Below are 26,639 nucleotides of genomic sequence, written 5' to 3'. Positions count from 1 at the left end.
CGCCTGCGCTGAAAACCATGCTGAGAACAAAGGAATATGGACGAAATGTGCATGTCAACTATGGTCATTAATATACAGAAAAGAATGTCTTTGCTTAAGCAAAAAAAAAAAAAAAAAATTCAATTTGTTCTGCAGTCAGGATATTTTCCCTCCACATGTAGGTCACATCCATCCTTTTGCATCTTAATAGTGTTAACTAGTGTTTGATTAAGAGATGTAATAATGTATGCATACGATTTTATGGGCGATTACAGAGTGTGTGAGTGTGCGTGACTGTGCACGTGCATGTGTGTGTGTGTGTGTGTGTGTGTGTGTGTGTGTGCGTGTGCTTTTTCGTCAGACTCAACATAAAAGAGTTGAATTTGTGAATACAGTGTACATTTCAGACCACATTTCTAACATTATACCATTGTTCTGAGTCTTCATACAAAATGTGTATAGAGAAAAGTACAATAAAATAGTTTGCTATTTCTTTCGTGGACTGTCATGCAGACAAAAAAAAAATATCAAACAACATTGTCTGAAATTCTCAGTGCTTTTTAATGTGTCTGACAATATATTTCCTTTTTTTTTTTATTGCTATTACAAACTCTTTCTCCTAATGCTAGTCCCATTACTATGACTCCATAGCTTCATGGGTGAAAACTTACAACACTGGTCGTATGCCAACAACATGGGCAGGAAAGAAATCCATTTCATGGAAGGAACTTGGTTGAGTAAAACCAAATATAGCTTATTCTTGTGAGTTTATATTCCAACAAAGTGCCAAAAAACATGAATACCCCCCCCACCCAAAACAAATTTACCCAATACGTGGGCTGAACAAGACGATTAAAAAAATGGTATAAAATACTTGCATATAACTCAAAGCACACAATATAATGTACATCATAACCACTGTGTAACCACTGGAAGAGGGTTGGAATAAACAATACAGCCAAGTGGCAGTCTACTAAAGTGAAGCTACAGGGGCAGTAATACAACCTTTGGATAAAGTAGAGGGGTACTGTAGTACATCACATGGTTCAAAGTCAGTCAACAGTTAGCACCATCGCAGACTTAAATTCTCAGGATCAAGTTACAAAGATACAGAAAACTCAATTTGCATTCCTTTAGGAAAGAAACAAAATAGGCCCAAAGTTAAAAAAAAAAACAAAAACTAACAAACAAAAAAACAAAACAAAAAAAACCACATGTAATAAAAGATCAGTTGTTTTTCTTGATGGCTCTCAGGCCCTGATTCATCTCCTCTTTCTAACGAATGTCTCTTTTCTCCCTGATCCGTTCGGAAACCTCTCCGCCTGTCACACTCCACCTGTCGTCATCACGTGAGTGTTTTTAGTCAGGAAAGCGCTGACAGGCTTTTTTCCAGCGGCAGGCAGTGCACCACTGATCCTTGCGCTCCACCCCGTACACCTTGCGGCACTTCTTGGCCTCCCCACGACCCTTCCTACAGATGGAAAGATTCAGTTTTGTGAGGATGAGATGTAACGATGCTAACGCAGAGAGCTGATATGTGATGAATTTATGTTAAAATAAGAGATGATTGGATCAGTTGTTATCTCCTCAGGCCGAGCCGCAGGTATATGACTTTACAGCCAGGAGCACACTGAAGGATAGAATGACAACCTGGACTGTGCAAAGGGCCAAAATCAATAATTCATTTACCCTCAAAATATAAGACACCTTCCTGATAGTAAAGTGGCTTAATCTACATCTGAACTATGAAATTTAAGATGAGCAGCGTCTGTCCACAACCAAACTTAAACCCTGGATAGAGCCGAGAGTTGTCGCTCGCAAACATTAGACAACTATCCGACATATTAAAAGTTGTTAATGTCAATGATGCTGGGATAAAATGTGGATAGTGTTCTGTTTTTATATTTTAGTGGAGTTAATTTCATGGCTTTTTAAAAGCAATCTGTAAAATCGAATTTTGCAATTCCTTTAAATATGAGGATAAGCACAAAGACACAATTATGGATTTTCAACAGCTGAGTCAAAAAGTCTCCTGAGAAAACTGAGGTGAATATGTTGATTTATGGGGCCCAGGCGAGAAAATTATTTTTAGAAATATAAAGAGAGAAGATAAAGCAAACCTCAACAATGCTTCAAATGTAATAGAAGTCAGGATAGCCATAAGAAAATGTAGTTTCGAACATTTGCGTGGCATTTTGATTGAAAGATTAATGGTCTTAAATTCCAGGAGGGAAAAGAGTTTACTTTTGGCATCCGACACATTTTTACGTTGCACCATTCCATCCATTCAAATCTTTGGCTTGAGACTAAACACTCACCAAACACGACCCCATTAGACTCAGCTGCAGGGAGTTAGCAGGACCCTGGGGCTTAAACACTAACAAACTGAGGGGCTTCACGTCTCACCTGAAGGAGCAGTGGGTGCGGGAGGGCGACACGCTCATAGGCTGCAGCCTGTTCTGTTGGAGCCACTGTTCCCCGACGCTGACGGAGCGGCAGCGAGGTTTCACCATCTGAGCAGACAGACGGAGCAGGATTAATACCAACGGCAGCCGCCAGACGTGATCTTGTATCAACACTAAGTCAGTGTTGTCTTACATACGGCAACAGTGACTGAAGCTTCTGACTTTTTGAATCACACTGACTAACACTGACAGGCAGGCAGTAAAAAACACACACACACACACACAGTGACTGACAGAAAAGGACAGTAAATAGACCCACTGGAGTGTTGTTGTGTCCAGAGACAGGGGCAGTGGGTGTCCAACCCTGGCAGCCAGGGCTTCTGGGGGCCACAGACACCTGGATGGGGCTACAAGCCTGCAAAGAACAAAGCAGAGGAGACAACACATAAATCAGTATGTTTGCAGAAAGCCTTAACTGGCGAACCTTTCTTTTAAAGGAAAGATAAGTAAAGTAAATTCTTGGTCCCGGACTAAAAAACATCTGATTCATTTTCTCTTCAACTGGCTTCTTGGCCACTTGAGGGCAGAAGCAACAAGCTGACAACACAACACACGCTGACATAATGGCAGTTGCAGCTATCAACCCCCATGTTGACAGCTTAGCTCAACTAAACCTGCAACCAAAACATGCATTTGTATTGTCATTGTGTGTCCGATCACCACATAATCCTCAGGCTAATATCCACTCTATTTTTAAGCTTTAGTCACCAACAACACCAGCAAATGTTTGCCCCTCTAGCTGATAAATAAATACTCTATGTTCATTAGATAGTTGTTACAGTTATCGATTGCGTTGCTTTGCACTGAGCAGCTGCTGTAATGTGTTTCTTTTTAAAGTTGTGATGCTGCTGAAAAGGGCACTGGGGACAGCAATGAGACTGAATAAAAAATAAAGTTATGGCAGTGCATTAAAGAACAATAACAACAACAACAGCAAAGTAAAAGAAGCTACAATGTGCCAAATAGCACAGCTTTGTCACTTGAACCATTGTAAATGCAACAATATTTCCAAAGCAGTTTCAGCACCATAAACTTATATAACAATGTGTCAAATTACTAATAAAAGAACATGCCATGTTATGTTGCAGCACCTTTTTTCAGAGTTCCTGTTGTTTAAGTTTCCAGCTCAAACTGATACAGGATGCTATATCACTGATCAAATATAAGATTCAACACGACCTCGACACACATTTTTCAAGTTGAAACACAAATTTCCTCTTCCTCTTTCTATCCATTTGCTGTAAAGTGCCATATTCTTTCATTTGCTTTATTGCACACTGACTGCTATTGTATTATAATTCTATTGCTGGTTGAGCTTATCCTGTTTTTATTCTTTTATCCTATTTATCTGTGTCTATATATGTGCCCATCCATTGTGGACAGCAAAAAAGAATTTCATTGTACAGGGAAACACGTTTCTTTACTGTACATATGACAACAAACACTTTGAATCTCACTTTGAATCTTGAACCTAACAAATGGGAAACAAGAAAACTGGCTCGTGTGAAATCTTTTCCTGCAAAGTCGTTCCCATTCCTTCTGCTCTCCTTCTCCTTCTTGTACAGCCCTGACTGAATACATGCCAATCCATGTCCCTAAAACCCACCCCAAAGTGTACACAAGTAGATGAAGAAAACATCCACAAAATGAAATTATGAAGGCTGTAAATCTGCTATGTGTTCACCCTGAGAATGAATAAACATAAGGAAATTGGATGCTGTGATCAGGCATTTGAAATCACAAGCCTCCTGCGGCAATAACACAAATGCACACCCACATAGACACACATTTGATTCCTGCATCCTCAAGAAAAGCACTTTAAAGCATGGTTTGAAGTTTTCTCCAATCTGCACCCTATGAAAAATCAGCTACAAGAATAATAACTATTTCATAGTTGTTAGCACTATGAAGTTTTTTAGAGTTTATAGGTTGAAGCAGTTCAATGTGAGCACAGACAAATGGACATCCAGAGCTACCTGCTGCACGGCTACTGGAAGAACACATGTAATGTTTTTCTGCCTTTTACAGACTGCTTTGAGTCAAGTCTCTTTGGGGGAGCAAGCAAGTCGACAGCTTAGTCTCTGACTGTCACAAAGCATCCATTTACATGCTCAGTGGTACAGGGTAAATGCAGGTCACCAGTAAAATATGCTGCTTTGTGATGCATAAACAAAGTTGTGGCTCATTGGCTTGTTAGAAGGGCATCTGCATGGGGACGCTGTGTGTGTGTGTGTGTGTGGGGGGGGGGGGGGGGGGTACTCAGGGCTGAGCCAAAAGAGAATTTCCCGTCTCTAACTCATACAGAATGCTGCTGCTAGGCTCCTCACAAATTCTAGGAGACAGGAACATGCCCCACCACTTCTTGCTTCTCTCCATTGGTTACCTGTGTGTTTTAGGATTGATTCATCATTCAGGATTGGACTGCTGCTATTGTATGTTTGATTTTCTGGTAAGCACTTTGCAACACTACTATGCACATTACCATGAAATTAGCATTGACTAATGTGTTTTTGCTTTCTTTTATGGATATCATGGGGGAAAAAAGATGATTGAATTTTGCTAATATTAAATTGGGATGTTTGGAAAGCAAATTCCTCCAGTCACACACTAAAATCTACACCTGACATTTAATAATTCATAATACTGTCCATGTCCATGCTGCCTCTTTTCATTTCTCTCAAAAACTTTCCTCCACCCAAAGCACGCCCTTCTTCCAGAGAACTCATACTCTGGAAAATAAACAATTGTTCATGGTAAGTTATGGCTCCTCAATGCAAATACTTAAATTTGCATGAAACAGCAATGAATTCTAAAACATGGGAAGAAATTAAACAGAGAATGTTTGAGTGTTAAACAACGCTTACATAGCACAGTGCAAATTGCATACTGGGACAAATGGAATTATTTTGGGTGGACATGTTATTGCAGGTTTTATAACACATCTACATCAACTTATAAAACACTTACTAATAACGTAGTAAGACATCATCTATCATTTTATTAGCCAAATATAATTCATGTTAAGATGTAATGTAGTACTTGTTTTGAATCCGTATTTTCAATTTCAGACCATATGAGGTGAAAACCTTAATGCGTGAATGTTGTGCTAAATTAAAGTTTGACATTTTGAAGTAGTTAGCTGGGAAGATTGACATCATCTACTGTGATGTGTAGCTGATTTGCTTAACATAAAGCTTGGAGGCAGAGGCAAACAGCCTGCCTGACTCTGTCCAATGGTAACCCGCAACCTCTCAAAGGCTCTCTGATTCTGATTCAGAGGAAACACTTTGTTGCAGTTGTTCGGAGGTCACACGAGGGACTGTTTCAGGTCACCAGAGTCATGATTCGGCCGCTTTAAGGGCACTTGTGTATGGACAAAAGCTAGCCTTTTCCCTGTTTCAGACATTGATTTTATAGATTTCATATTTAGCTTAAAGAGGGAAGTATCTATTGTCTCGTTTCAGTAAAATATTTTAGTATTTCCATGTTATTTGCAGACCTTTCGTTAGGTCTGCAAATAACAATATATGGTCCTTTCCAAATGATGCAGATCATTCAAAAGTGGGTTTAATAGCCGCCAGACATCCCCCATCTTCTCTTCACTTTCTGTTCTCACACCCAACAGGCCATACCGCCTAAGACACTGACAGTAATACTGCTGCACCCACCTGATAGAGATGCTCCGAGTGGATCTGCCAGAAGCTGCTGGGGGCAGACTGGCTGAGTGGACTGGGCCTGCTCGGTCCTGGCCCAGAGCTGGAGTTGGACCTAGGCCTGTGAGCCTGGGGGATCTGGAGCCCTGAGGCTAGGGGAGAACCACAGGAGGCCCAGCTGAGATGTGAGGATGACACCTGGCCCAGAGCCAGCTGGGGTGGAGCTGGAGCGGAGCTGGCATCCACAGTCTCACAGGAAATCTTGGTGTAGTAGAAGTCCTCCTCTCTCTGGGACTGATCTGATCCACTTCTGCTAGTGTGGTGAGGACAGCGAGTGGACACAAAGAGAGATGGAGTGATTTGTTTGGAGTGTTTGGCCCAGATGTAAAATCTGAAAAATATTTAATCACTTCCCCGAGTAAAGATTAAGTCAGTAAAAATGTCATCCCCTCTTGTTTTTGGACATGAAGCTGACACCTTACACCATTACACCTTAACCCTTAGGAAAGAAATGAATACATTCATTCATTAATTCTCTACCGCTTGTCCATCTCCAGGTCACACAGGATGCTGGAGCAATTCCCAGCTCACACTGGGCAAGGGCAGGGTACACCCTGGATAGGCTTAGGATAAGCAAATATTCTCTGTTCATCTTCTATAGTTATAGTTTCTTTTAGTTTTTCTTTTTATTGTCCTTTTTATGTATCCTATTTTATAGCGACTGTGGTGCAATATCAAGGGACGGTTGAAAATAAAAAACAAAAAACAAAACACGAACAATACTATCCAAGTCTCTCCTTTTTTACAAAAGTAAAAAATGATCTTGGGTGGGTGTCAAAGTGGGTTGGCTGGGAGACTATAGACTTTAGACAGATTGTTTCAACACTAGTGTGAAATATTTAGGCTGTAGTTCTCCATAAAAAACATGTATCTCAGGCACAGGCTCACCGCAGATGCAGCACACGGATGTGTCGCTTTATTCCAACTGAAGTTGTGAGCACTTTTCCACAACTGGGCCACAGACACTTGTACACAACTCTGAAAGAGCTCTGTGAGAGAGAGACAGAGAGAGAGAGACCACAGCACGGGTGAAGTTTAGGTCAAAGGAACGTACATAAAGACAGATGGTTATCTCATGCTTTGCTTTGCATGGAGGAAATAAGCTTGAAAATGTGGTGCCATATTTCGCCAATAAACATTTTACACGACCATGTACGACACTGCACCTTTGGCTTTTTGGCATTAAGCTCCTCTCCCTGTTCCAACTCCATGTGTAGGCCATCATCAGGGCTGCTGTCCATCTCAGTGACAGACGGCGAGGGGGCGGGGCTTGCATTACCATGGTCCCAGCTCCAGTAGCCACTGCTGCCACTGTCAGAGAGCTCACCGCCACCACACTCCATGTCAGCTGATGATGATGAGCAAGCTGGAAAAGAGGAGGATTCACAATTAAGTTTTTTGAAACTGCCTCTCAGACATTCAGTTTTATAAATACTGTAAAAAAAACAAAAAAGAAAAAAAAAAAAAACACACTATCATATGATGTCACCTACCCTGCACAACCTTGCCATTAATAGTTCACAGTGGAAATATACCTTTTGCTTTGGATTTCAAACATTCACTGTGTTTTTGTGATGAAAATGGACAGTGTGCGTTTGGGTCGGCTCTCTGCTGCATCCTCTCTGCTCATCATACACAGAACAGCATGCATCCCTCACTGGTGCCAAGGTTGTGACGTGCACTTATTTTCTGAGACAGGTTTATCATCATTTTACTCTGTCTGTTTACTCCCTCTTTGCTTCATCCCCTATTTAGTGGTATTTGTCCAATGGCCTGCCAAAAAAATTTAAATACCTACTTTAAAATTAGCAAATTATCTATTTTTTACTTGGAAAATGGAAAAAAATTACGGGCATGGACAAGTTTTCTCGAAAAGAAGGGTAATGCTGACGGATTTCGTTGGTAGAAATGTTGACTATTCCTGCCAGTTTTTTTGTTTGCCTTGTACTACAACTGCTCTTCCAGTGAGACCCCGTACATTTCGCAACCGAAAAGAACAAGTCATTTTCACATAAAGGAGCAATAAAGCAAACTTTTGCTCAAATTTAGGTTTGGTAAACCACGCGTTTGCTCTTGAGTTGCTTTCAATTTCAGTGCACGCAGTGCTTTCATAAATATTATTAACATAACTTAAACTTTGATGCTGTGAAAAAATTGTCAATAAAATTTCTAGCTTGTAGTTTTGCAAGTTTCTAATTTAATTTGATTTAATAATTTGAAAAAATTTTAAATAATTAATATTAACAACTTCGGGGTTACCAAGTTATTTACCCTTAAACCGGAAATATGATTATAATGAAAGCACCTTTTAAACACTTATTAACATTTATAAGTACTAGTTTTATTGTTTACTGGGATAGGAGGAATAACCAAAGGATTTATTATCATATCAGGGATAAACATCAGCAAATAAAATAAATACATAAATAAAAGTGGACAATTGTGGTGTGTTGTGCGGGGTGGCACAGACCTGGAACAGGATCAGCCTGTGGAGGACTCTGGATCACAGGGCTGCAGGACAGACTGGTCAGAACCATTGCGGCCATGATCTCATCCATCTCCACGGACTCTGGGCTGCGGAAGCTGGAGACAGTGTAAAAGAAATAACATTAGACTGATGTGACAAAGTTGACCCTCACGCATGCTGGGAACTTGCCCTCACCTGTATGGGGCCTCTCCGGTAGCTGATGGGTTGGCGAGATGCACTGTGGGTGCCGCAGGTTGCGGGGGAGTTGCAAGGTTGCTCCAGCCTCGCTCAGCCTCCCTCTGCAGGCGAACGGATGTTTTCCTCTTGTGGTGCACACTCCGAATGAAAGCTTTCTCGGTCTGCACACAGCTCTGTGCACACACCTTTAAATAATGAGGTCCCAGTTAAACCCTGCTCTGGCTCACTTCAGCATCACCCTTCTAGACAGAGACAGACATACTCTGCTGGTTTAAGCTGTTTACACGAGTCTTTCATAAGCTGCAAATTAGTCTTGCTGTTGAATAAAACAGTTAACAGAATATTTCCTGTCCATCTGTGGCGTCCTGGCGGCCGACAGCATGGTCTGCTAATGAAATGGTGTGAAAAGGAAGCGGCTGCCAACCTCTGACCAGGCAGTATATTAGATCTAACGCTGTGGAAGAAATGATGATCTCATTTCTGAGAGCACTTCCTTTTTCTCAGCGAGGATTTAAAACTTGCCTGTGTTTATTACCATGAAAACGCAGCAATATGCAGGTTAGCTCTCTAGAACTCTCTATATGAATGAACCAGTAAAAACACCATAATTAAAAAAGCATACGCGGAAAAGTAAGCCTGCACTTTCAAATTTCAAATAATTTCTTTGCCAACTTACAACAGTCTGCTGCATGTTGGGCCCATCGTTGCCGTGTGTTGTCGTGGAGATGCAGGTCTGTAGTTCTGACGAGCACGTTGCCGTCCCAGCACCCCCTGCTCCAGCTCTGTACTCAGGTCCCATAGCTGCCATGGTGCTAATGCACACAATGAAGGGACCCAGCACACTGTCACTCCTTCCAGCAAACCAGACAACAGGGATAACGTCAGATTTTATTGATCATAATATATTATATTATCAAGGAAATTAGTTATTCCTAAGAAGTGAATAAGCAAGCAGCCAACCAATTTACTGGTGAACTGTGATAAAACTGTGAGACTCATAACAGTACATTTAAAAGAGAATTCTCAAAACCAAAGGGGCATATCCGCTGCAAAATATCATAACTTTTTGTTTCTTGTGTGAGTCCAGCATCGACAATCCTAACAAAGCAACTCAATTGTGTTTCCCATCGTATCCTTTCTGCCACTGAAAAAGCCACATAACATATTGGTTACACCTTCAATTGGCACACTTTCTGTTGAATGTCTAAAGCTAATATCTAGATAACTCTAAATTTACCAACACCAATAAAAACTGAATATAATAATCCTGATGATATCATTAGTTTTTCTCTTCATAGAACTCCCCGAGGCCAAAAATTCACAATAGTTTTCAGCAGCAGACATTTACTCCTCATAATACTAACCTGACCTTCATGCCACAAATCAACAGAGTTCTTCTTCAAGCTGCACGTTTAAATCATCTCTATATTCAATAACATTCCCCGCCTCCATTCCCCAAAGCCCTCAATAACTTTCAATAAAATGTTTGCACGGCTTCCTTCATAAAAGCACAAATAATGAAAGTTGATGGTTGCCTCCTGCTGGTAAGAATATGCTCTGAATGAAGCATCCCTTTATCATCATCAAATGATCAATATTATGGGACCTCTGATGAATAAATTTGATGATCTGAAAAAGAACACAACTTTTCCAAAGACTGAATGTTGGCTGGCACTCACGATTTCACACCATATTGGCTCTCTCTGGCAGACAGAGCAGCGCATAAAGCACCACAGGAGATTTAGAAATGATTGCAGGAATTTGAAATGACTGCAGACTGTTCATGTAGATTCTACCTGAATCCAAATCCTTGCTGTGCTGTTGTTTTCTACTCTGTTGATGCTGATAAAGCGTTTTGCAGCAGTAATCTGACGTTTGGGTGCCTTCGCTGTGGCCTGTAGCCCATAGAGGCAAAATGGGGGCAATGTTGCATTCAAGACACGTAGGAATAATCCTAATAGAATGGAAAGGACAGCTCAAAGTGGTTAGTTTTCTTTCTAATCCAGGATTTACTCTGTGGAGTGATATTTTATTATTTTAAAATGTGAACTCCTTTACTTTCCTCGTTTCTGAACATCGGTTCTGATCTGCAGCTTCAACTTGCATCAACCCAGTGAGTATATTTGACCGTCATTAGAAAAATAAATACAAAAAACGCCAACTAATGAATCATGCAAAGCAACAATTGCAAATAATTTTCAGTTTTTAAATTGTAAAATATGGCTATTTGTTCCTTTTCTCAGCTTTATATAGCTGTACAGAAGGGCTATTTGGAGCAGCAGGGGGAGATTCTTTTGTTATTTCCAACAAACCCTTATAACGGGAACATACTAATATTGAATTACAGGCGGTGCAGTGCTAAACCCTCAAGTTGTTTACTTCTTAAAAATCCTCTGCTGACGCGAGCTTCAAGAGTGAGGCTTTGATCTCCAACTGCTTTTAGTGGATGCGAACACAACATAAAACCCGATTTTCCCCACCTCTCCACCAATCAGCGCCGAGCGTCGGTAGTAAACAAGCGGCGCCGTGTGGGCGGGGTGGCGCGTCTGATTGGCCGGGCTCTTATTTTCGGAGACACACCTCCTTTCTGACAACGTGTTCAGACACGAGTTTCGCCGGGAGGGACTGAGCCGGACGAGGGAATATCTTTAAAATAACCTTTTATTTCCCAACGAATAAACACTCACAAGTCAACTGAGACATCGAGGTTAGGCGAAGAGAGAGATGCGACTGCAGCACGTCTCAATTTAGCCGCTAAAATAATAAAAAAAATAATGAAAATAACAATAACGTCATCCTCCCACTGATGAAGTGGGGGTGAGTGCTGCTGAAATCAGTTTTCCTTCTTGCACAGTCGCTTCTGTCGTCTATTGAAATGCACGCAATTCAAACCAAAGCTCCAAAATGTGTTAGTCATGGTTGGTAGGCGACTGCACATCTGATCCGACTTCCACATAACCGCATACCCAAAGATCTTAAAATTAAGATCGGTGTCACTGTTCATACTGTTGTTTACGGTCTGTTTATTTTTTGCTTCAACTACATCATTGATCTCCACCCGGCGACGAAGACAGACCCCCCCCCCCCCCCCCCCCCAACACACACACACACACACACACACACACCCACCCAGCTCAGATCGCAGCAAAACAAAAAGCTGAAGATAATGTTCTCCTGTACTCACACAGTCGGCGGAGGCTACGGTCCGGTCCGGCCCGTCCGAGCTGCAGCAGCGGCTCGCGTAGCTGCCCTGGATGTCCCGCCGCTCGCCGGCTCTTCAGTCCGCCGGCTGGAGTGTGGAGGGGGGGGGGGGGTGCTGGTGGGGGGGTGGGGGTGAGGAAGGGGGTTGGTCGGTCCGTTACGCGCCTACGTGTGTCTGCTTGGTGGACCAATGCCGGGGGTGACAGCTGGGCAGAGCGCAGAGAAATCAGCCCGCAGCGCGCACTGCACAAGAGGATGATCTAGGTGAGGGGTTACCAGAGCAGAGCAGAGCAGAGCAGAGGCAGCAGCATCCCCCTGTCTGCCTGTCTGCCTGTCTGTCTGCCTGAGACACACACAGACATCTGCACCGTTGTACTCATGTCTCTTTCACTAGCATCAGAAATGGTGGCCATGCTTTATTGTCTGCAATAAACCAGGAAATAACATATGCACGGTTTTGATTTCTAGCACTATCAAATAAATTGCTTTGAGTATAGGATTTAAGATTTCAGGGATTCCTATTCCCCACACATCTTTTAAATTAGATACAATTATTGGTGCAAATAAGCTACAGGCCTATGCATTGTGCTAAATGGATAAAATAAGGTATAAAGCAGTGTGTAAGATGCTATTAATCTGATACAGAAAACAAAGAATACAAAACACACGGGGAGCTGTGATTGGACACAGTCATGCGCCATTAACTGCTTTAATCAAATGCAAATAGCTTAAAAATAGTAAAACTGATGACTCTACAGTGGGCCCATGCAATATCTCTACTGAGATCACATGACATAAATGCCCAAGTAGAGATCAACAGACTTTAATGGAGGTTTCTATGCTTGTGCGTGTATGTTTGTGTGTACTTGAGAGACCGGATTAGTGTTGGCTGTCTGCACCCTTTCCACCAGACATTCAGTCAGCAGGGATTTTGGGGTCTGAGCACTGACACAGTCAGAGAGTGAGACAGAAAGAGAGTAGCCCAATCCAAGTCCCCATCTGATTCTTAAACCAGAATGAATTCATTTCCTTCCTACTTCATTAAACCTGGCAGGCCGTCTGGTAACGGATTGGTTGAATTGGTACTGGTACTTCAGATCAAGCACACAGCTGTGCTTACCAAGGAAATATTTATAGGCTTTAGAATGCATTGGATTTTTCGTGCAATGTTATTGTAAAGTGGGACCAGTTACTGAAGCTGAGGGACAAATGTTGATGTTATTAATGTGTTTGTTCTTCTACTCGTGTGCACTTGAAATATGTCAAATTGGAAAAGCCACATTTTAAGTCATCAGAAAATTAGATATCACCCATCTGACACAATGGCGCCCTGTCTAAAAAAAAAAAAACAAACTCTGCAGCCACAACCGCAACCACATCAGACGATGCTAACATACTTATACTATTTCAAACATTTTCACCATTTTAACTTTGAATGTTACCATGCCAACATTGGCAAAGTAGTCCTAAACACAGCAGCTGTGTCTGTACAAAATTTCCTGTCAATCATGCTGAAGAAAAAAAATATATATATATTCCTCAACCTGCTGGTGATGCTAGATGAAAAGTTTCTGGATTACCTAAATCTTCAAGGTGTATCCTCTGGGCAAAGAAACATACACAAAAAAAACTACACACAAACAAAAATGAAACAACAAACATAATCTTTCTTCAGTTGATTTTTTTTCTTGGGTTTTTAGGATCCAGCACATCTACTTAAATCTCAATTAATATTGCAATCACAACAATTTTATATTATTTAGTTCAGCCCTTTAAAAATGCTTGTGCTTGGAAACAACTAAGCTACTTTTTAAGGGGACAGTACAAGTAGAAAACGGACCAAGGACCATATTTTATCTTAATGCTTATTACTGTGGGTAACACGTGGTGGTTAGTGCTGTTGCCTCACAGCAAGAAGGTCGTCACACAAAACTAATTTCAGGGTTGAGAACACTCAAAATCAAATATTCATGACTAAATAAGGAACAAACAATGTTAAAGTTTGAAGAATAAATCTATTATTTATTCAGAATTTAGCATTAAGTTAATCTGCCACAGCAGGACTGTGTGAGTTGGTCAGATTTGTTTGTCTGTCAACACATTAAGGACTTACCACATGCAAACTCACCGGCGTAAGTCACACTTATTGCCTTTAACTCAGTATGCTGACAACGTATTTTTATTTGTGCATTATCAGTGCAAACCATTGAGAATCAGACAATGAGACAAACAGAAATCACTCATTTGACATAATCAAAATCTGAATTAGAAAATCTGAATGAGCAAACTGGTTTTGGCTCCAGTTGGCCCACATCAGTCTTGGTAAGACAGTTTATAAGGCCTCCCCAGTAGGAAGAGAAGCAGTATCACTGCTATTAGTGTTGTTTCACTTGGGTGTGTCACTTGGGCAGTTCAGTTCAGATGAGCATGGTAGCATATGGCATGAGAACTGGCTTTACAAGGATGACAACTCCACCCTGCTTTGAGCTCTTGTATCTTTTGAATTCTCAGGTGCCACTCCCGTCTCATTGCAATCTGCCAGGAGGACTGACAATGGCTATATTTGTTTGTTTCCATGCCAAACAAACATACAAGTTTCCTGAATGTCATGCATGTTAACAATTAAGGTAAGATACAGATTAGACCTTATCTGTAACCGATGACCAGATCAGCAAGCGGACAGCATAGACAGAGAGGAGCAGGAAAGAACAAACAGAAAGCCAATCCCTTAATTGATAAATAAATGCACCAAAGGTTGGAAAAATCCCCTTTTACCACAACTAATCAGTGTCAGTACATGTGACACACAACCAGAAATCATACCTTTCCATTGTTCCTTCCAACCCATTATTTGAAACAGTGAAGGGGGATCAAACTTACGCATGTTTTATCCCCATGAAGTATAAACCCTATTGGCAAGAGTTTTAAAACTTATTTGTATAAGATACAAAAAATAGTGAAAACCACTGGCTGCCAGGAGTGCTGGGAATAACTGGCCCAAAGATCCTAAATTCTGCTGTATACATTCATATTGTTTAATAATTGCAATTAATACGTTTCCAGGATGCCGGGTTTTTTTGTTTGTTTATTTGTTTTTGTTTTTTCTCTCCTTAAAGTCTTTGGGCTGAGCTAAGTTAAGTTTCTCTTTGCTCAAGCTTCACATTTTTTAAGGCCATGTATGAAATTGGTCCTCATGTCTGAATCCAAGAGGAGAACCAGTTAGCATTTCATAAAATGTAATATCCATAGTAGACCAGGACCCACTTTTAAGGTTTTTATGTTGTTGTCTCCCACTGACTTTTAGAGCTGCATGAAACTTACATAATTTAATCAGCTCCTAGTTCACTTAACAGTGAGAAAACAATGAGCAAAGTCACAAGACTTAGAAATCATTTTGACTATATGCCAATAGGAGCTAATGAAATAAAGCCAAAAAAGGCAATTCAAAATCTCTCAACTGAATCCGTCAGGCTAAAAGTAATACACATGAATGCAGTAACTCAGAGTTCAGTTCATTTATGTTAAATAAACTTTGGGTGTATGATCCAGTGAATGTGAAGAAAAGTAAAAACATGCAGAATCCAAACTCTTCAAAATACTCTAAAGATAGCCAGTCGGCAGAAAGTCTTTGGATGCAAAGTTTGTGTCAAATGGATTCAGAAAAAAAAAATGGTCTCCATCTGGACAAGTGATGGTCTGACATGGCGAAGTCAAGGTGTAGATGGTGGCTTGAGCTGGCAGAGGACAGGGCCAACTTTTCCTCCATCCTCTCTGTTTCCCATCCGTCTGTCCGTTAGGGACAGCAGCAAGTGTGGAAATGCGGGGAGCTGTGAAAATACCTTTAGAAATGTGGAACTTCTGTATGATGTGTATGATGCGACTGTGAGGTTATTGTTCAGGGTACGTGGTTATTGCTGCATAGATCTTTCCAGTGTGCTGGGAGGCATGTTTTTGTGGTCTCTCCATGTGGTGGCCCCTGGATCTGGAAATTTTGATTAAAAAACAAAAAAAAAACCAAAAAAAAACTATGTAAGTGAATGTTCATTTTAAATTCTAATTTCTTCAATTTTATAGTGAACTCACCTGTGGTTTCTCCTGAATTTGTGCCAACAGCTCCATTGGCTCCCCCTGCTCCATCAGTCTGTCATTGAGAAAGGCAGAAAAGATTATGAATTATGATAATATGATGAGTATATGATGGATATTTGTGTGTTAAAACTATTAAGCCAGGTTAAGCATGAAGACTGGACAGGGCTGACTGGGCTTCATTTGTTTATACCATAGGAGAAAGCACGGAGGGGACAGAGGGGTGGTTCAAATCTAGTGTTTAAAGCTTACAAATGTAAAGGCTTTCAGCTTAATGCTGTAAAAAGCTGATGTAAATGATAACTGCAGTGGAGAGCTGTCAGTATCAGGGTGTGTCTCTGTGGTAATAAATCTGATTAAACCCTCGTTTCATTACTGATGTATGTCTTATGTCAACAGCATAATATTTTAATTTAAATGAAGTTGTTCTATCATTCAGCACTCAGGGTGACACAGTCTTTTCTTTGTTACACAGAAGGGTTTCAATATTTTTGGGGCCAGCTGACCAACAGAGTGACAAAGAAAATTTTCAAATTTCAAATTAAAAGCTTATCGAAGTGTCAAATGGCCCACCTTGTCCGTGAAGTTAGGTGGAGGTTGTGTCTGTCAAGTGACAGAGAATCAGACGCATTGGCCAGATAACCAGGACTATGAAAGTAGATAAGGTTTGTTCATCTCTCACTGTTTTTGTGCTTGTCACATAACTCACTTGTGCCACCATTTGTCCATCAGAATGCAACACCACAAATATCCTTAAACATCAACACTATGAAAGCGCTATACAGTCTTTATAAAGCCTGGCTTATGCTGCTGCTGAGAACAGATATCCTACTTTTGTTTATTTATAATCTTAAGTGCTGTTTGCAGAGTAAGATATTTTCAGTTGCTGATATGAATGCTTGTGACAGTGTGGAACTTGTCTTATCCATGGTATGTGGGAATGTCTCTGAAGAACTATCAGGGAGGTTCTGTTTAACGATCCAGGAAAGGAAGCAGATGGACAGCTTTCCCCCGACATCTTAGGCATTGCTTTTAATTGTCAACTGGCCGTGTTTGCAGTTACCTCCTTTCCCGCCTGCAATTGTACAGATGTGTTTGCCTGAATCAATCCTGTTTTAGTGATTATGCCCGTATCTGTCTGATTATCTGCCTCTGCACTTTTTAATTTGAATTCATGCTTGACTTTAACCACCAAACCAAACCATCTTAGTGTGGCGTTCAGGACAAGACAGTGATACAAGGTCTTTATTTACATGCTATTATTTTTAATTTAGAATTCTCTTTCACATTTCTGAAATTTACTCGCTTTTTAACAGCCACCGTGACAATGCCATTTGGAGTTCTGTTGTGCTCAGTGTCTGGAATGAAATCTTCTGCCTGTTGTTGAACTTTCCAAGATAATTTGTTAGGATTAGCTGAGTGTAACTTCCACCAAATATCAGTCTTTGTCTCAGGGATGCTGCCTGGGCTGTGATTCCTTTGACTAGGTTAATTGGGTTGCAAATGTTCCCATCAGTTCTAATTCTCACCAGTTTGGCACTTAAACTCAGAATCTATTAAGAGTTTATAATTTTAATGGCGGTAAAAAGCGCTGGCTCCTGCGAGGGTAATGTGCAATTTAGGATAATTAGACAAAGTGTGGAAGAAGGTCAAGCATTTGTTTTTGGAAGAAATACAAAAGTACATCCAAATTTCAAGTCATAGACGTAATTGTTAGTTAGAAAATGCATTGTGCAGGCAGGCTTTGTATTTTGGTTGTGTCAAAATGTAATGTTTAGGGTTAAGCGTTTAAAACACATTTATATCTATGGATTTCAGCATGAAACATGACAATTACAACATGAAATTGTTCTGGTTCTGATTCGGTTCTTCACACTCAATTGCTTCTCAAACAATTGTTGGGATGCACTCAGAATGGCTTGGCAAATTATTCCTAATACTCTTTGAGCAAAACCTCCATTAATTAGACATTTTTATTGATGACCTGATCTATTTTAATTTGTCTCAGGGGTTTGTGTGGTTTGAATCTAATGAGGCCAGTAGCAGCTTCAGTATCTCAGCCCCCACTGCCCTCCTGTTGATTGCTGATAATCAGCCACTTATTGCTCCTAATTGGCTGCTAATGAACTGTAAGACGCGCCACATGCTAGATTTAGATACCGAATGTTCTTCTGGGAGAAAAAAGGAAGGGAAGAACTAAAAACTGACAGACAGTGAAGTGATTCATACCGTTGTTCCGCTGACATCGTACGCATTGGTCGTTTTCCTGTGGATGACAGCAAAAGCAAATGGGAGGTTACAATGTGTTGTGATGGTATGCCATATCTGTGTATACTCAGGGTGTGCCGGGACAAAGGTGTCTTTAACTTCTGTTGACATATGTTGGTTATTTATGGCTCCAGATCTTTAAAACCCTATCTGACGCATGTTTTGTCTTTGGCTCTCTACCAAATTCATATCCTTATAGGTTTTACTGAATATTTAACTAAGCCCTCAGATTTTCCTTCCAAAATGCCTCTGTGAAGATGGCCGTTATCACCCTCAGCACTCTCTGCTGTTGCCACACTGCACCATTTAGTAATTTTATTACTTGTATCAGAACGTTGTTCAAGTCTGTTAGACATCACTGGTTCAGTTGTGTGCAGTTTGATTTTTTTTAATTCAGCTGCTGGTGAAAATCTTCTGAACGTCACTCATATACTTAGCACATATATAAAAAATAGATTTTTCTCTGCCTTAAGGACTTCCTACACATTCTTGGAAGAAACCACAGCTATGCTTTAGCTTGTATCAATCAACATGTTGACTGATATGAGCTCCTTCAAACAGTCTGGAGTTATGATTACTATTTATCACTATTCTGGCTTAATTCCTCTGAATGACGGACCAGCCATGGAATGCGCATAACAGACCATGAAGATAAGACTTTTGCTTCACCCTTTACTTCCTCTGGCACTGGCATGTTTGGTATGCCAAGTGCAGTAGGTGTTCCAACAATCACATGCACAGAAAATGCATGTAGACAGTCACAAACGTGCATGGACACACATACAGCTCTCATTGGGGCAATCAGCTTGTAGAATGATTAATGATCCATGAGCCTGGCCAAACTCCATCAGCATTAAAAATCACATATTAATTCATCTCTGCTTCCTCTAAAAGACAACGCCCTTTATCAAAAACCACCTGTCGAGTTGAACAAGTCTGTGTGCTGTGTCATTAGAAAGTGATTAAAGCCTCACAACTCCAAGCAAGAGGGGAATGAATCAGCTAATGTTTTCTTCAACAGGAACAGACTAGTTTCACATAGTTTTACACTGATTGCACAAAATGACACTCTTCTCACTTCCCTTCCCTAAATCCCTTTAAAAGTCAGCTTTCACTGGTAAAAATAACTCATTTTGATGGAATACTGTTAAAAATCAGACATAGCATATTCATCATGTTTGACTTACCCGTGACACTTGACACAAAGACCAAGGAGAGTGACACAGAGGATGAGGAAGACTACGAGGGAGATGATCCCCATCTCAGGAGATGAAACCAAACCCATCATGTCAACTGACCCTATGGGAGCCATTGTCCTGGTGCTCTGTAAGAACTGGCACATTTTAAAAATCGGCATTTTCATTTAAAATAAACTGGAATTTGTCTTGTAAAAATAAAAAAAATACACATCTCACTTGGTGAGCAGATTCTTGAAGAATAGTAAGGATAAATAACAGGATGAATTTATAACTCACAGTGAATGCTGCTCGACTCCGTTGTAGCGCTGTCACCAACTGCTAGTCATTCAACTGCCTTTGCTTTATGTGGCACCCAGCAGGCAGCAGACTCAGGGAGGGGACTCTGTCCAGTCTGTTATGAGGGAGGTGCTGACAACCCCAGTGACAAGCCATTGTGTTGTGACTAATTTACATACACACCTGTACGCCTTGGCATCTGCCATGCCCATGACTTTCAGGAATGTTAGACAGCACGTCACGACCAATAAAACTGGCACAATAAACCAGCGAAGATTCTGACTGATCCACAGAAAAATCGAGTGAACCAATGAAATACGGACCAAAAGCATGATGTCAACTCATGCCCTCACTGTTGCTGAACTGCTTGTGGGAAAAACAAAAACACATTTGCACACACACACACATTCAAACAACACCTCCACCTAGCAGGAGTTTATATGACTGCAGAAAAAGCAGCTTGTCACAGACCATATAAAGTGTTTCTGACAGTCATATTTAGTGTAATCTATTTTTTCATCTCCTCCTTCAAAATATACTTTTACGTACTGTTTTTTTTTTTTGTTGTTTTTTTTTTTTTGTCTCGTGATATCCTTCATATTTTAAATTACAAAATGCCTTGGCTTGTAGGTGGATGTAATAATAGGCTGTAAAAGACACAATGCTATTGTAACAGACTGGCTCTGCCATGGACTCTGTACCAAGAGCTGATTGGCTGGAACAACTGAAAATCATACTCACAAGGGAGGTATTAAAGAAAAAAGGATCATTGTTCGAAGGCAGAGCAGGGTTTGCACACAGATCAGGACTAAGGTAATTGGATTTCCATGCTTCAGAAGTGCAGGGTTTTACTTTTACACAAGGACATTTCAGCTGATCTCATTGAAAGCGTCAGAGGCCAAACCGTGCAACTAAAGGATACTAATCAAATTTGCCCCGAGTGATTCCGCTCTCAAGATGAATAAGTGAATGTCTGGCCTGCACATTGTTTTTTTCTATTGGCTGCTAAGTCAGTGGAATCAGGCAGCAGAGCAGAAACACATTCATACTATATAAAATAAATTAAATACAAGTTTCTTTGATATATGCACAACAATTTTGCCCAAAGATCTATGGCTCTTAGTCTAAATTAAGCATATGAAGTTACACTTATATTCCTTTTAATCAACTTCTTTTTTCTTTTTTTCTTTTTTTTTTTACTAAAGATTAAAATAGGATAATATTTGATAAAAGCTTCTTTATGAATCTTTATGCTTTTCCGCTTACACTCTAAAATTGGTTTGATCGGTACCAAGCTCGCAATTGTTTGTGAAATTTGAGGCTATGCAGGAAACAGTTTAGCTACAGCCAATTGGACTTTCTATAAAAAGGTAACACTTGTAGAGCTCACTTAACTGCCTTATCTGTACAGAAAGATGAGACTGTTAAAGTATTGCGATAGTTGCTGTCAAATAAAGTTGGAGATGCTGCGACATACAGAGAAGTGAAGGTAAGGTAGAACTGCATTCACTTACCCAGTGCAAACATCCCCACCTCTGACTCTTACACACACACATCTCTTTGTTAGCAACGACACTGACACACCCGCATCCACTACTTGTTTAACAGACCCATTCTGTCATGATCATCTGAAACCTGTATAGAATGGGCAATCAGCAGCCTTCAGCTATTTTCATTTGCACTCTCTCTCTCCATGGACTACAGATTTATGAGATTTGTTTTGTGGTTAAAAGCAAAAATCAACAGTCGCTCTTAAACAGCTGGGCCAATTTATTTGTAACCTAATCTGGAAAGAGTGGGACTAAGCAAGCATATGCTGGCAAAGCGAGAAAGCAATAGTTACCCTCCTGATGCCAGTGCTAATGTTGCTCACACACTGCTGGAAAACAACTAACTATAATGGAACTGTATATTTAACAGATATAATGTATATAAATATATCTTTCTAAAATGTTGTTATTCATTTTAGCTTTTCAGAATGATATTCCATTATTTTTTTTTAAGTTTGATCAAAACCCTAAAAGGCATAAACATTTATGGGTTAGTTTGGCAAAATGGGAAATGGGTTACTTTCTTGCTGAGAGGTGAACAAGGAGTTTCATACAGTTCTCAAATTTAAAACCACAGCCAGTAAGCGTAGCACAGCAGAGCATAGCATTGCACAAAGACTGTGAACACAAACAGGTTTTTTCACCATAGGGTCAACATGCATGTTTCAGTCAATGCATTCACTCTGTAGGCTGAATGCATGCAAACTACAAATTCCAATGAACAATGCAAAAGGCAAACTCACTACTTAACACAACACAACCAACCTTAAGGCAGCCACTGTGGTGGGCCAGGAAATAATCCCACACACAACCCTGTGTAAGACCTCATCTTCCTTCACCTAACATAAAACAAAAACATGCATGAATATATCAGTTAGTTACCTGATGTTGGGAGTTGGACTTTTTTTTTTTTTTTTTTTTTTTTTATCTTTTTTACTTTGCAAAGAGCCAGGCCAGCTGTCTGTGAGCTCAGCTAATAAACACACCTGAGGTCTCAAATAAGGGCGATTTGGGAAATGTGAAATCAGCCCTTTTAAATCAGGCCTGAGCTCTGATTGACTCTTTGATACTGGGCCATCATGTAACGCTTCCAGAGAGAATGTATTTCACACAACAAAAAAATAATCAGAAAGGTGTGCCTAAGAGCTAAATGGGACCTAAGACACCTTGAAAATCCTAGTTTTCCTCATAGGGACAAACTGGTTGAAGACTTGTGTCCTTGTCGCCCTGATCGTGATTCATCTTGGAATCTGTTTTACATACTCTGCATTTGTTAAATATTTCCTCTAGATTCTGGTGATGTTACCATGGCCTCTCTACGCTGTCTTGTTAATGGTCCTTGACTGTGGCATGTATACATCTTCCATCTGTTGCCAGTTCTGCCAATCAAAATCCCACAAAAAGGAGACTTTGATTGTAATTTAATCGGCATATTAAAAAAAAAAAACAAGAAATGAAAACTAAATGAGGATTCAAACCATCATGTGTTGATATTGTACATGCTTTGTTGAGGTCGTGAAATAAAATGAACGCATGCAGATGTAACACAGCGCAGTGTTACAGTATCTGTCATCTCTCTCAAGCTGCACACACACACACACCCAAACACTACACTGTAGCTGCATCTGCTGAGGGACTTTACCCACTTGGTGGATGGTTTTCCCAGCTTGTTTCCAGGCAGCCTATCCCACTGCCTCAACATTAAACTGGCTTCTTTGTTCACCTAAATCCCATTATTTGGCAGGTTCACTTCAGCGAACCCGATACTCCAGAGCTGCTCCATCTTTCAGTGCTGACGCTGCTGCTCACCTCAGACAGCAGGGAGTCTTTGTCCAGATAAGCATGTCAAATACTGTTTGTCTTTAAAAAAATGGTTTTTCAGTAGCAGTATGTTAAAAGAAAGTAAATATATTAGAATAGACAATTAATTATTGTTGTTGTTGTTTCCTGTAACAATGCAAGACAGACAATTATTCTTATATATTTCAATAGACAATTAGGAACTTACATATACATTATTTGTTTTACTTCTTGTTGCCATGGACTACCAGTCATTATTCTCTTTAGAGCATACTGTCATTAGCAGCATAAAAAAAAGGGGGGAGGATGAGTCACTGTGAATACTTTCTTGGGTCTAGGTTGTAAACGATTGAATCCAGTAAGCCAGCTACTGATGAATAAGATGTAAAAAAATTGTATTAATGCAACACATGTTCATTGGTTCAGAAGCTGTTGACAATTGTCTTGTGCATGTTTTTGTTTGTTTTTTTTTTTTTTTTGCAGTTTAGATTAAATTTGTATTTTATGATGTAAATACTATAAATGTCACAATTTTCATAAATCACATCAAACTGATTGTTTCTCAAAAACACATAGACAGGACTTGATTTTATTATCATTATTTATATTATTATTTTCTGTTTTTTAAAACCCAAACATTTACTCTTTCGCTCCATCTTTGTCTCGCATCCACACACAAGCACATCCTGACAGAGACATGTGTCACTTGTCTCTCTCTTCCTCACCCTGCATTTGCGTGTTCATGTGCCTCATTGTGATGAGTGCTGTCAGGAAGCAGCCCAGAAAAAGGGCGAGGAAGGACACACAACCCCACCACAGCTGCTTCTCTCCAAATACCTCCACCACTGTATCCCTCCGCCTGGCGTAGTCCTGGAACAAAGCCTCCAACTGGACCATGGTACACAGGGACAGAAACAGGTGGAAGATCTGGTGACCCTGGCCAACAAAGTCACAGCGGCCTGGGAAGAAGCGCTCAGGGATGGGACAGGAGAAGAAAAGGGCGGACAGCAAGAAGGAGGCAATCTGGAGGGCGTGGAAGATCTGTGAGGACTCTTGTGTCCAGGAGACCGTGAACAGGCGATGGGCCACGGGGCTGATGTCCAGCAGGTATGCTAAGGTGGTAGGAATAAGCTGGCAGATTTTACGCTGCACGGGATATGGCCGCCTGTACCTGGCCTTAGCAAAACAGCAGCCAGCACAGGAGAACCACCCAAAGAGGGCAGCTCCGGGTAGAAAACACTGCCCTATGTAGCTTTCCCTCCATGCCGGCTCTGATGTATAGAAATAATGTCCAAGTGAGCAGCCATACTGATACACAGCTACACCCACATAGTCCATGAAGAAGAAGAAGTAGTGTGCATGTTCAGAGTGAGACTGTAAGAGGTGAGCTGCCACACTGAAGTACAGGTAGGTGAGAGAGGACACGAAGAAGAGGCATAGAGGTAGAGATGCTGTGTCTAAGTTGTACCCCAGGGCTCCTACATTGGCCTGCCATCGGACCAGCAGCACAAGACCTGCGAGCAAATGTGTCCACACGTTCAGGGATTCATTGTGTCTCTGGAAGAGGCTGAGGAGGTAGCAGCGCCAATCCTGGTGGACCGGACGGTAGCCTGATAAAATGTAGGGTTCTCGGAACAGGCTGGGGACCTGGGAGGCGGTGACGGTGGGGCTGGGCAATGGCAGGGATGAAGGGATGAAGTCTGACAGGTGGGGCAGACGGCTGAGGTGCTTGAAGTTTAAAGTCAAGGTGCTGAAGCGTTGCAGAATGTCACCGGACATCATTACGTGGTGACGTAGGAGAGGACAGCTGGAGACAGAGCTGAAAGAATTGAATTAATACGGGAAAGATATCTGCATGGATAGTCATTCAGAAAGAACTTATAATGCGATGCAACCTTACAACCTGTGCTGTGCTTTGATGTGATTCCCACAAAACTCTAGGATGTTCTAAATAAGAGTCTGCAGAATGAATCCAAGGTATGAGGAGGAGGGGTAGAAGAGTCTTAATGCAGTATGGGGGGGATTAAAACTGGGGAAGAAAGTTAATAAATCTCCACATGAAGCAGCCAGAGACCTGCTGTGAATTTGCTATATCCAGATTAACACATTAGAGCTGTTTTTGCTTGGCCTGACATGCTGCAGCTGCACTTCTCTTCGTGTTTGTGAAGGTCAACACATATATGTTCTTCAGGACTAAACCATTTCTGAGATAATGTCCACAACAATGGAAAGCATAGTCCACAGTCCTCAAAGTACAAGACCAATACACACAACCGGATAGTGTGTTACTTAACTAACTAAGCTTACATTCTACCCCATATGAGTCATCAGCAGGTATGTGGCCTGACCTGTAGCTGTCCCCCTCTCAAAGTGACACATTCATTCATAGACTCACAGAAGAATGTAAAGCCCTGTCACCTCTGAGGTGAAAGAACATGGAGGCAACAAGACAAACAGCCACTCATCTGAGGATAGATCTCTTTTCAAAGCCTTCCCTTGTTGTTGTTACCACAAAAATACTGTATCTCTGGCACCACTCCTCTGACCTACGTGCACACACACTGTGGATGCTCCAGTAAAGTGCTCTTTTATGATTTACTTTTGCTTTTCCACAAGGAAACTGTGTGTTTTAAGCCTTCATCTAGATGTCAACAACATTTGCAAAGTAAGCATGTACAGTAGCATAAACGAAGTGTACTTACACGGATCCAAACAAAGGCACCTGAGGGTGCAGCTGTGTGATGTGTAAGAGGAAGAAACGTCCTCTCACCTGCTGGGCCCCCTGGAGTCTCTGCAGGGAGGGGACACACAGACTGCCTTCCCCCAGCGCTTCCACACTCTGGCATGTAGAGGTATGGGGGTATTTCAGAGAGGAGCGGGGTGAAAACACAGCTGACCCGACAGCCCGGAGCCAGGAGGAGTGGGCGGGGTTAGCAGAAAGGGAACCACCCCCAGGTGCCGGTGTAAGCAGACAGCATGGATGTGTTCTGTCACAGCCGCTGTCAACAGTCTGTGTTCATATTGTTCACCATTTAGAATAATCTTTACAAAAAAAGAATTGTGTTAAACGCAATTATATTGTTTAATTATGTGTTTAATTATATTAAACACAATGAGCTCCACTAGAATGACACCACAAGACAATAGCACACGGGGACTATTTATTTATATATATTTGCACTTGCCTCTTATATTGTTTAACTTATGCATGTGTGCCTCCATCTGCTGTCAGGTATTATACACTGCATTAATGGTTCAGAACCGAGCTGGTAAGGGTTTTATTTTTCTTTGCCCCTGAATGAATTTATAAAATGTATATATGTAACGACATGATAATTTAATGACGTCCCTCATGGTTAATTCATTGAATTTGAGATATGAATCACACAGAGCCTCCAAGCTTTTTATTTTGGCTCTTGGTTGGTGTTCATTTATCG

At 40.9% G+C, this 26,639-nt stretch overlaps 2 protein-coding genes across 3 annotated transcripts; both read right to left on the bottom strand.

Moving 5' to 3' along the window:
• Positions 1–177: 177 nt before the first annotated feature.
• On the bottom strand, positions 178–12,232 carry znf395b (zinc finger protein 395b). Of its 2 annotated transcripts, none has more exons than XM_029496563.1 (10): positions 12,007–12,232; positions 9,499–9,634; positions 8,820–9,007; positions 8,628–8,740; positions 7,324–7,523; positions 7,046–7,146; positions 6,113–6,407; positions 2,704–2,799; positions 2,386–2,492; positions 178–1,450 (listed from the first exon to the last, which is right to left on the bottom strand). In XM_029496563.1, the coding sequence occupies exons 2-10, from the start codon at positions 9,628–9,630 to the stop codon at positions 1,339–1,341; spliced, it is 1,344 nt and encodes a 447-aa protein (XP_029352423.1). In that variant the 5' UTR covers positions 9,631–9,634; positions 12,007–12,232; the 3' UTR covers positions 178–1,338. The 2 variants fall into 2 exon arrangements, with proteins under 2 accessions (XP_029352423.1, XP_029352422.1); XM_029496562.1 differs by having other exon boundaries at positions 9,499–9,673; positions 12,007–12,231.
• An 11,402-nt stretch (positions 12,233–23,634) lies between these two features.
• On the bottom strand, positions 23,635–26,103 carry paqr8 (progestin and adipoQ receptor family member VIII). The gene is made up of 2 exons (XM_029496350.1): positions 25,905–26,103; positions 23,635–25,021 (listed from the first exon to the last, which is right to left on the bottom strand). The coding sequence occupies exon 2, from the start codon at positions 24,982–24,984 to the stop codon at positions 23,905–23,907; it is 1,080 nt and encodes a 359-aa protein (XP_029352210.1). The 5' UTR covers positions 24,985–25,021; positions 25,905–26,103; the 3' UTR covers positions 23,635–23,904.
• Between the last annotated feature and the right edge of the window lie 536 nt (positions 26,104–26,639).

The sequence above is a fragment of the Echeneis naucrates genome, chromosome 24 (genome assembly GCF_900963305.1).
Source record: "Echeneis naucrates chromosome 24, fEcheNa1.1, whole genome shotgun sequence".
NCBI lineage: Eukaryota > Metazoa > Chordata > Actinopteri > Carangiformes > Echeneidae > Echeneis > Echeneis naucrates.
The sequence above is the reverse complement of the archived record's forward strand: the minus strand, read 5'-3'. Positions and strand labels throughout refer to the sequence as shown.

Excerpts from the sequence above, each read along its gene's own strand:
- znf395b (XM_029496563.1), bottom strand. The coding sequence starts at position 9,630 with ATGGCAGCTATGGGACCTGAGTACAGAGCTGGAGCAGGGGGTGCTGGG. Across the intron at positions 6,408-7,045 it reads ATCCGTGTGCTGCATCTGCG|AAGTGGATCAGATCAGTCCC; the intron begins GTGAGCCTGTGC and ends CCACACTAGCAG. Across the intron at positions 2,493-2,703 it reads CTGGACACAACAACACTCCA|ATGGTGAAACCTCGCTGCCG; the intron begins GTGGGTCTATTT and ends CTGTCTGCTCAG.
- paqr8 (XM_029496350.1), bottom strand. The coding sequence starts at position 24,984 with ATGATGTCCGGTGACATTCTGCAACGCTTCAGCACCTTGACTTTAAAC.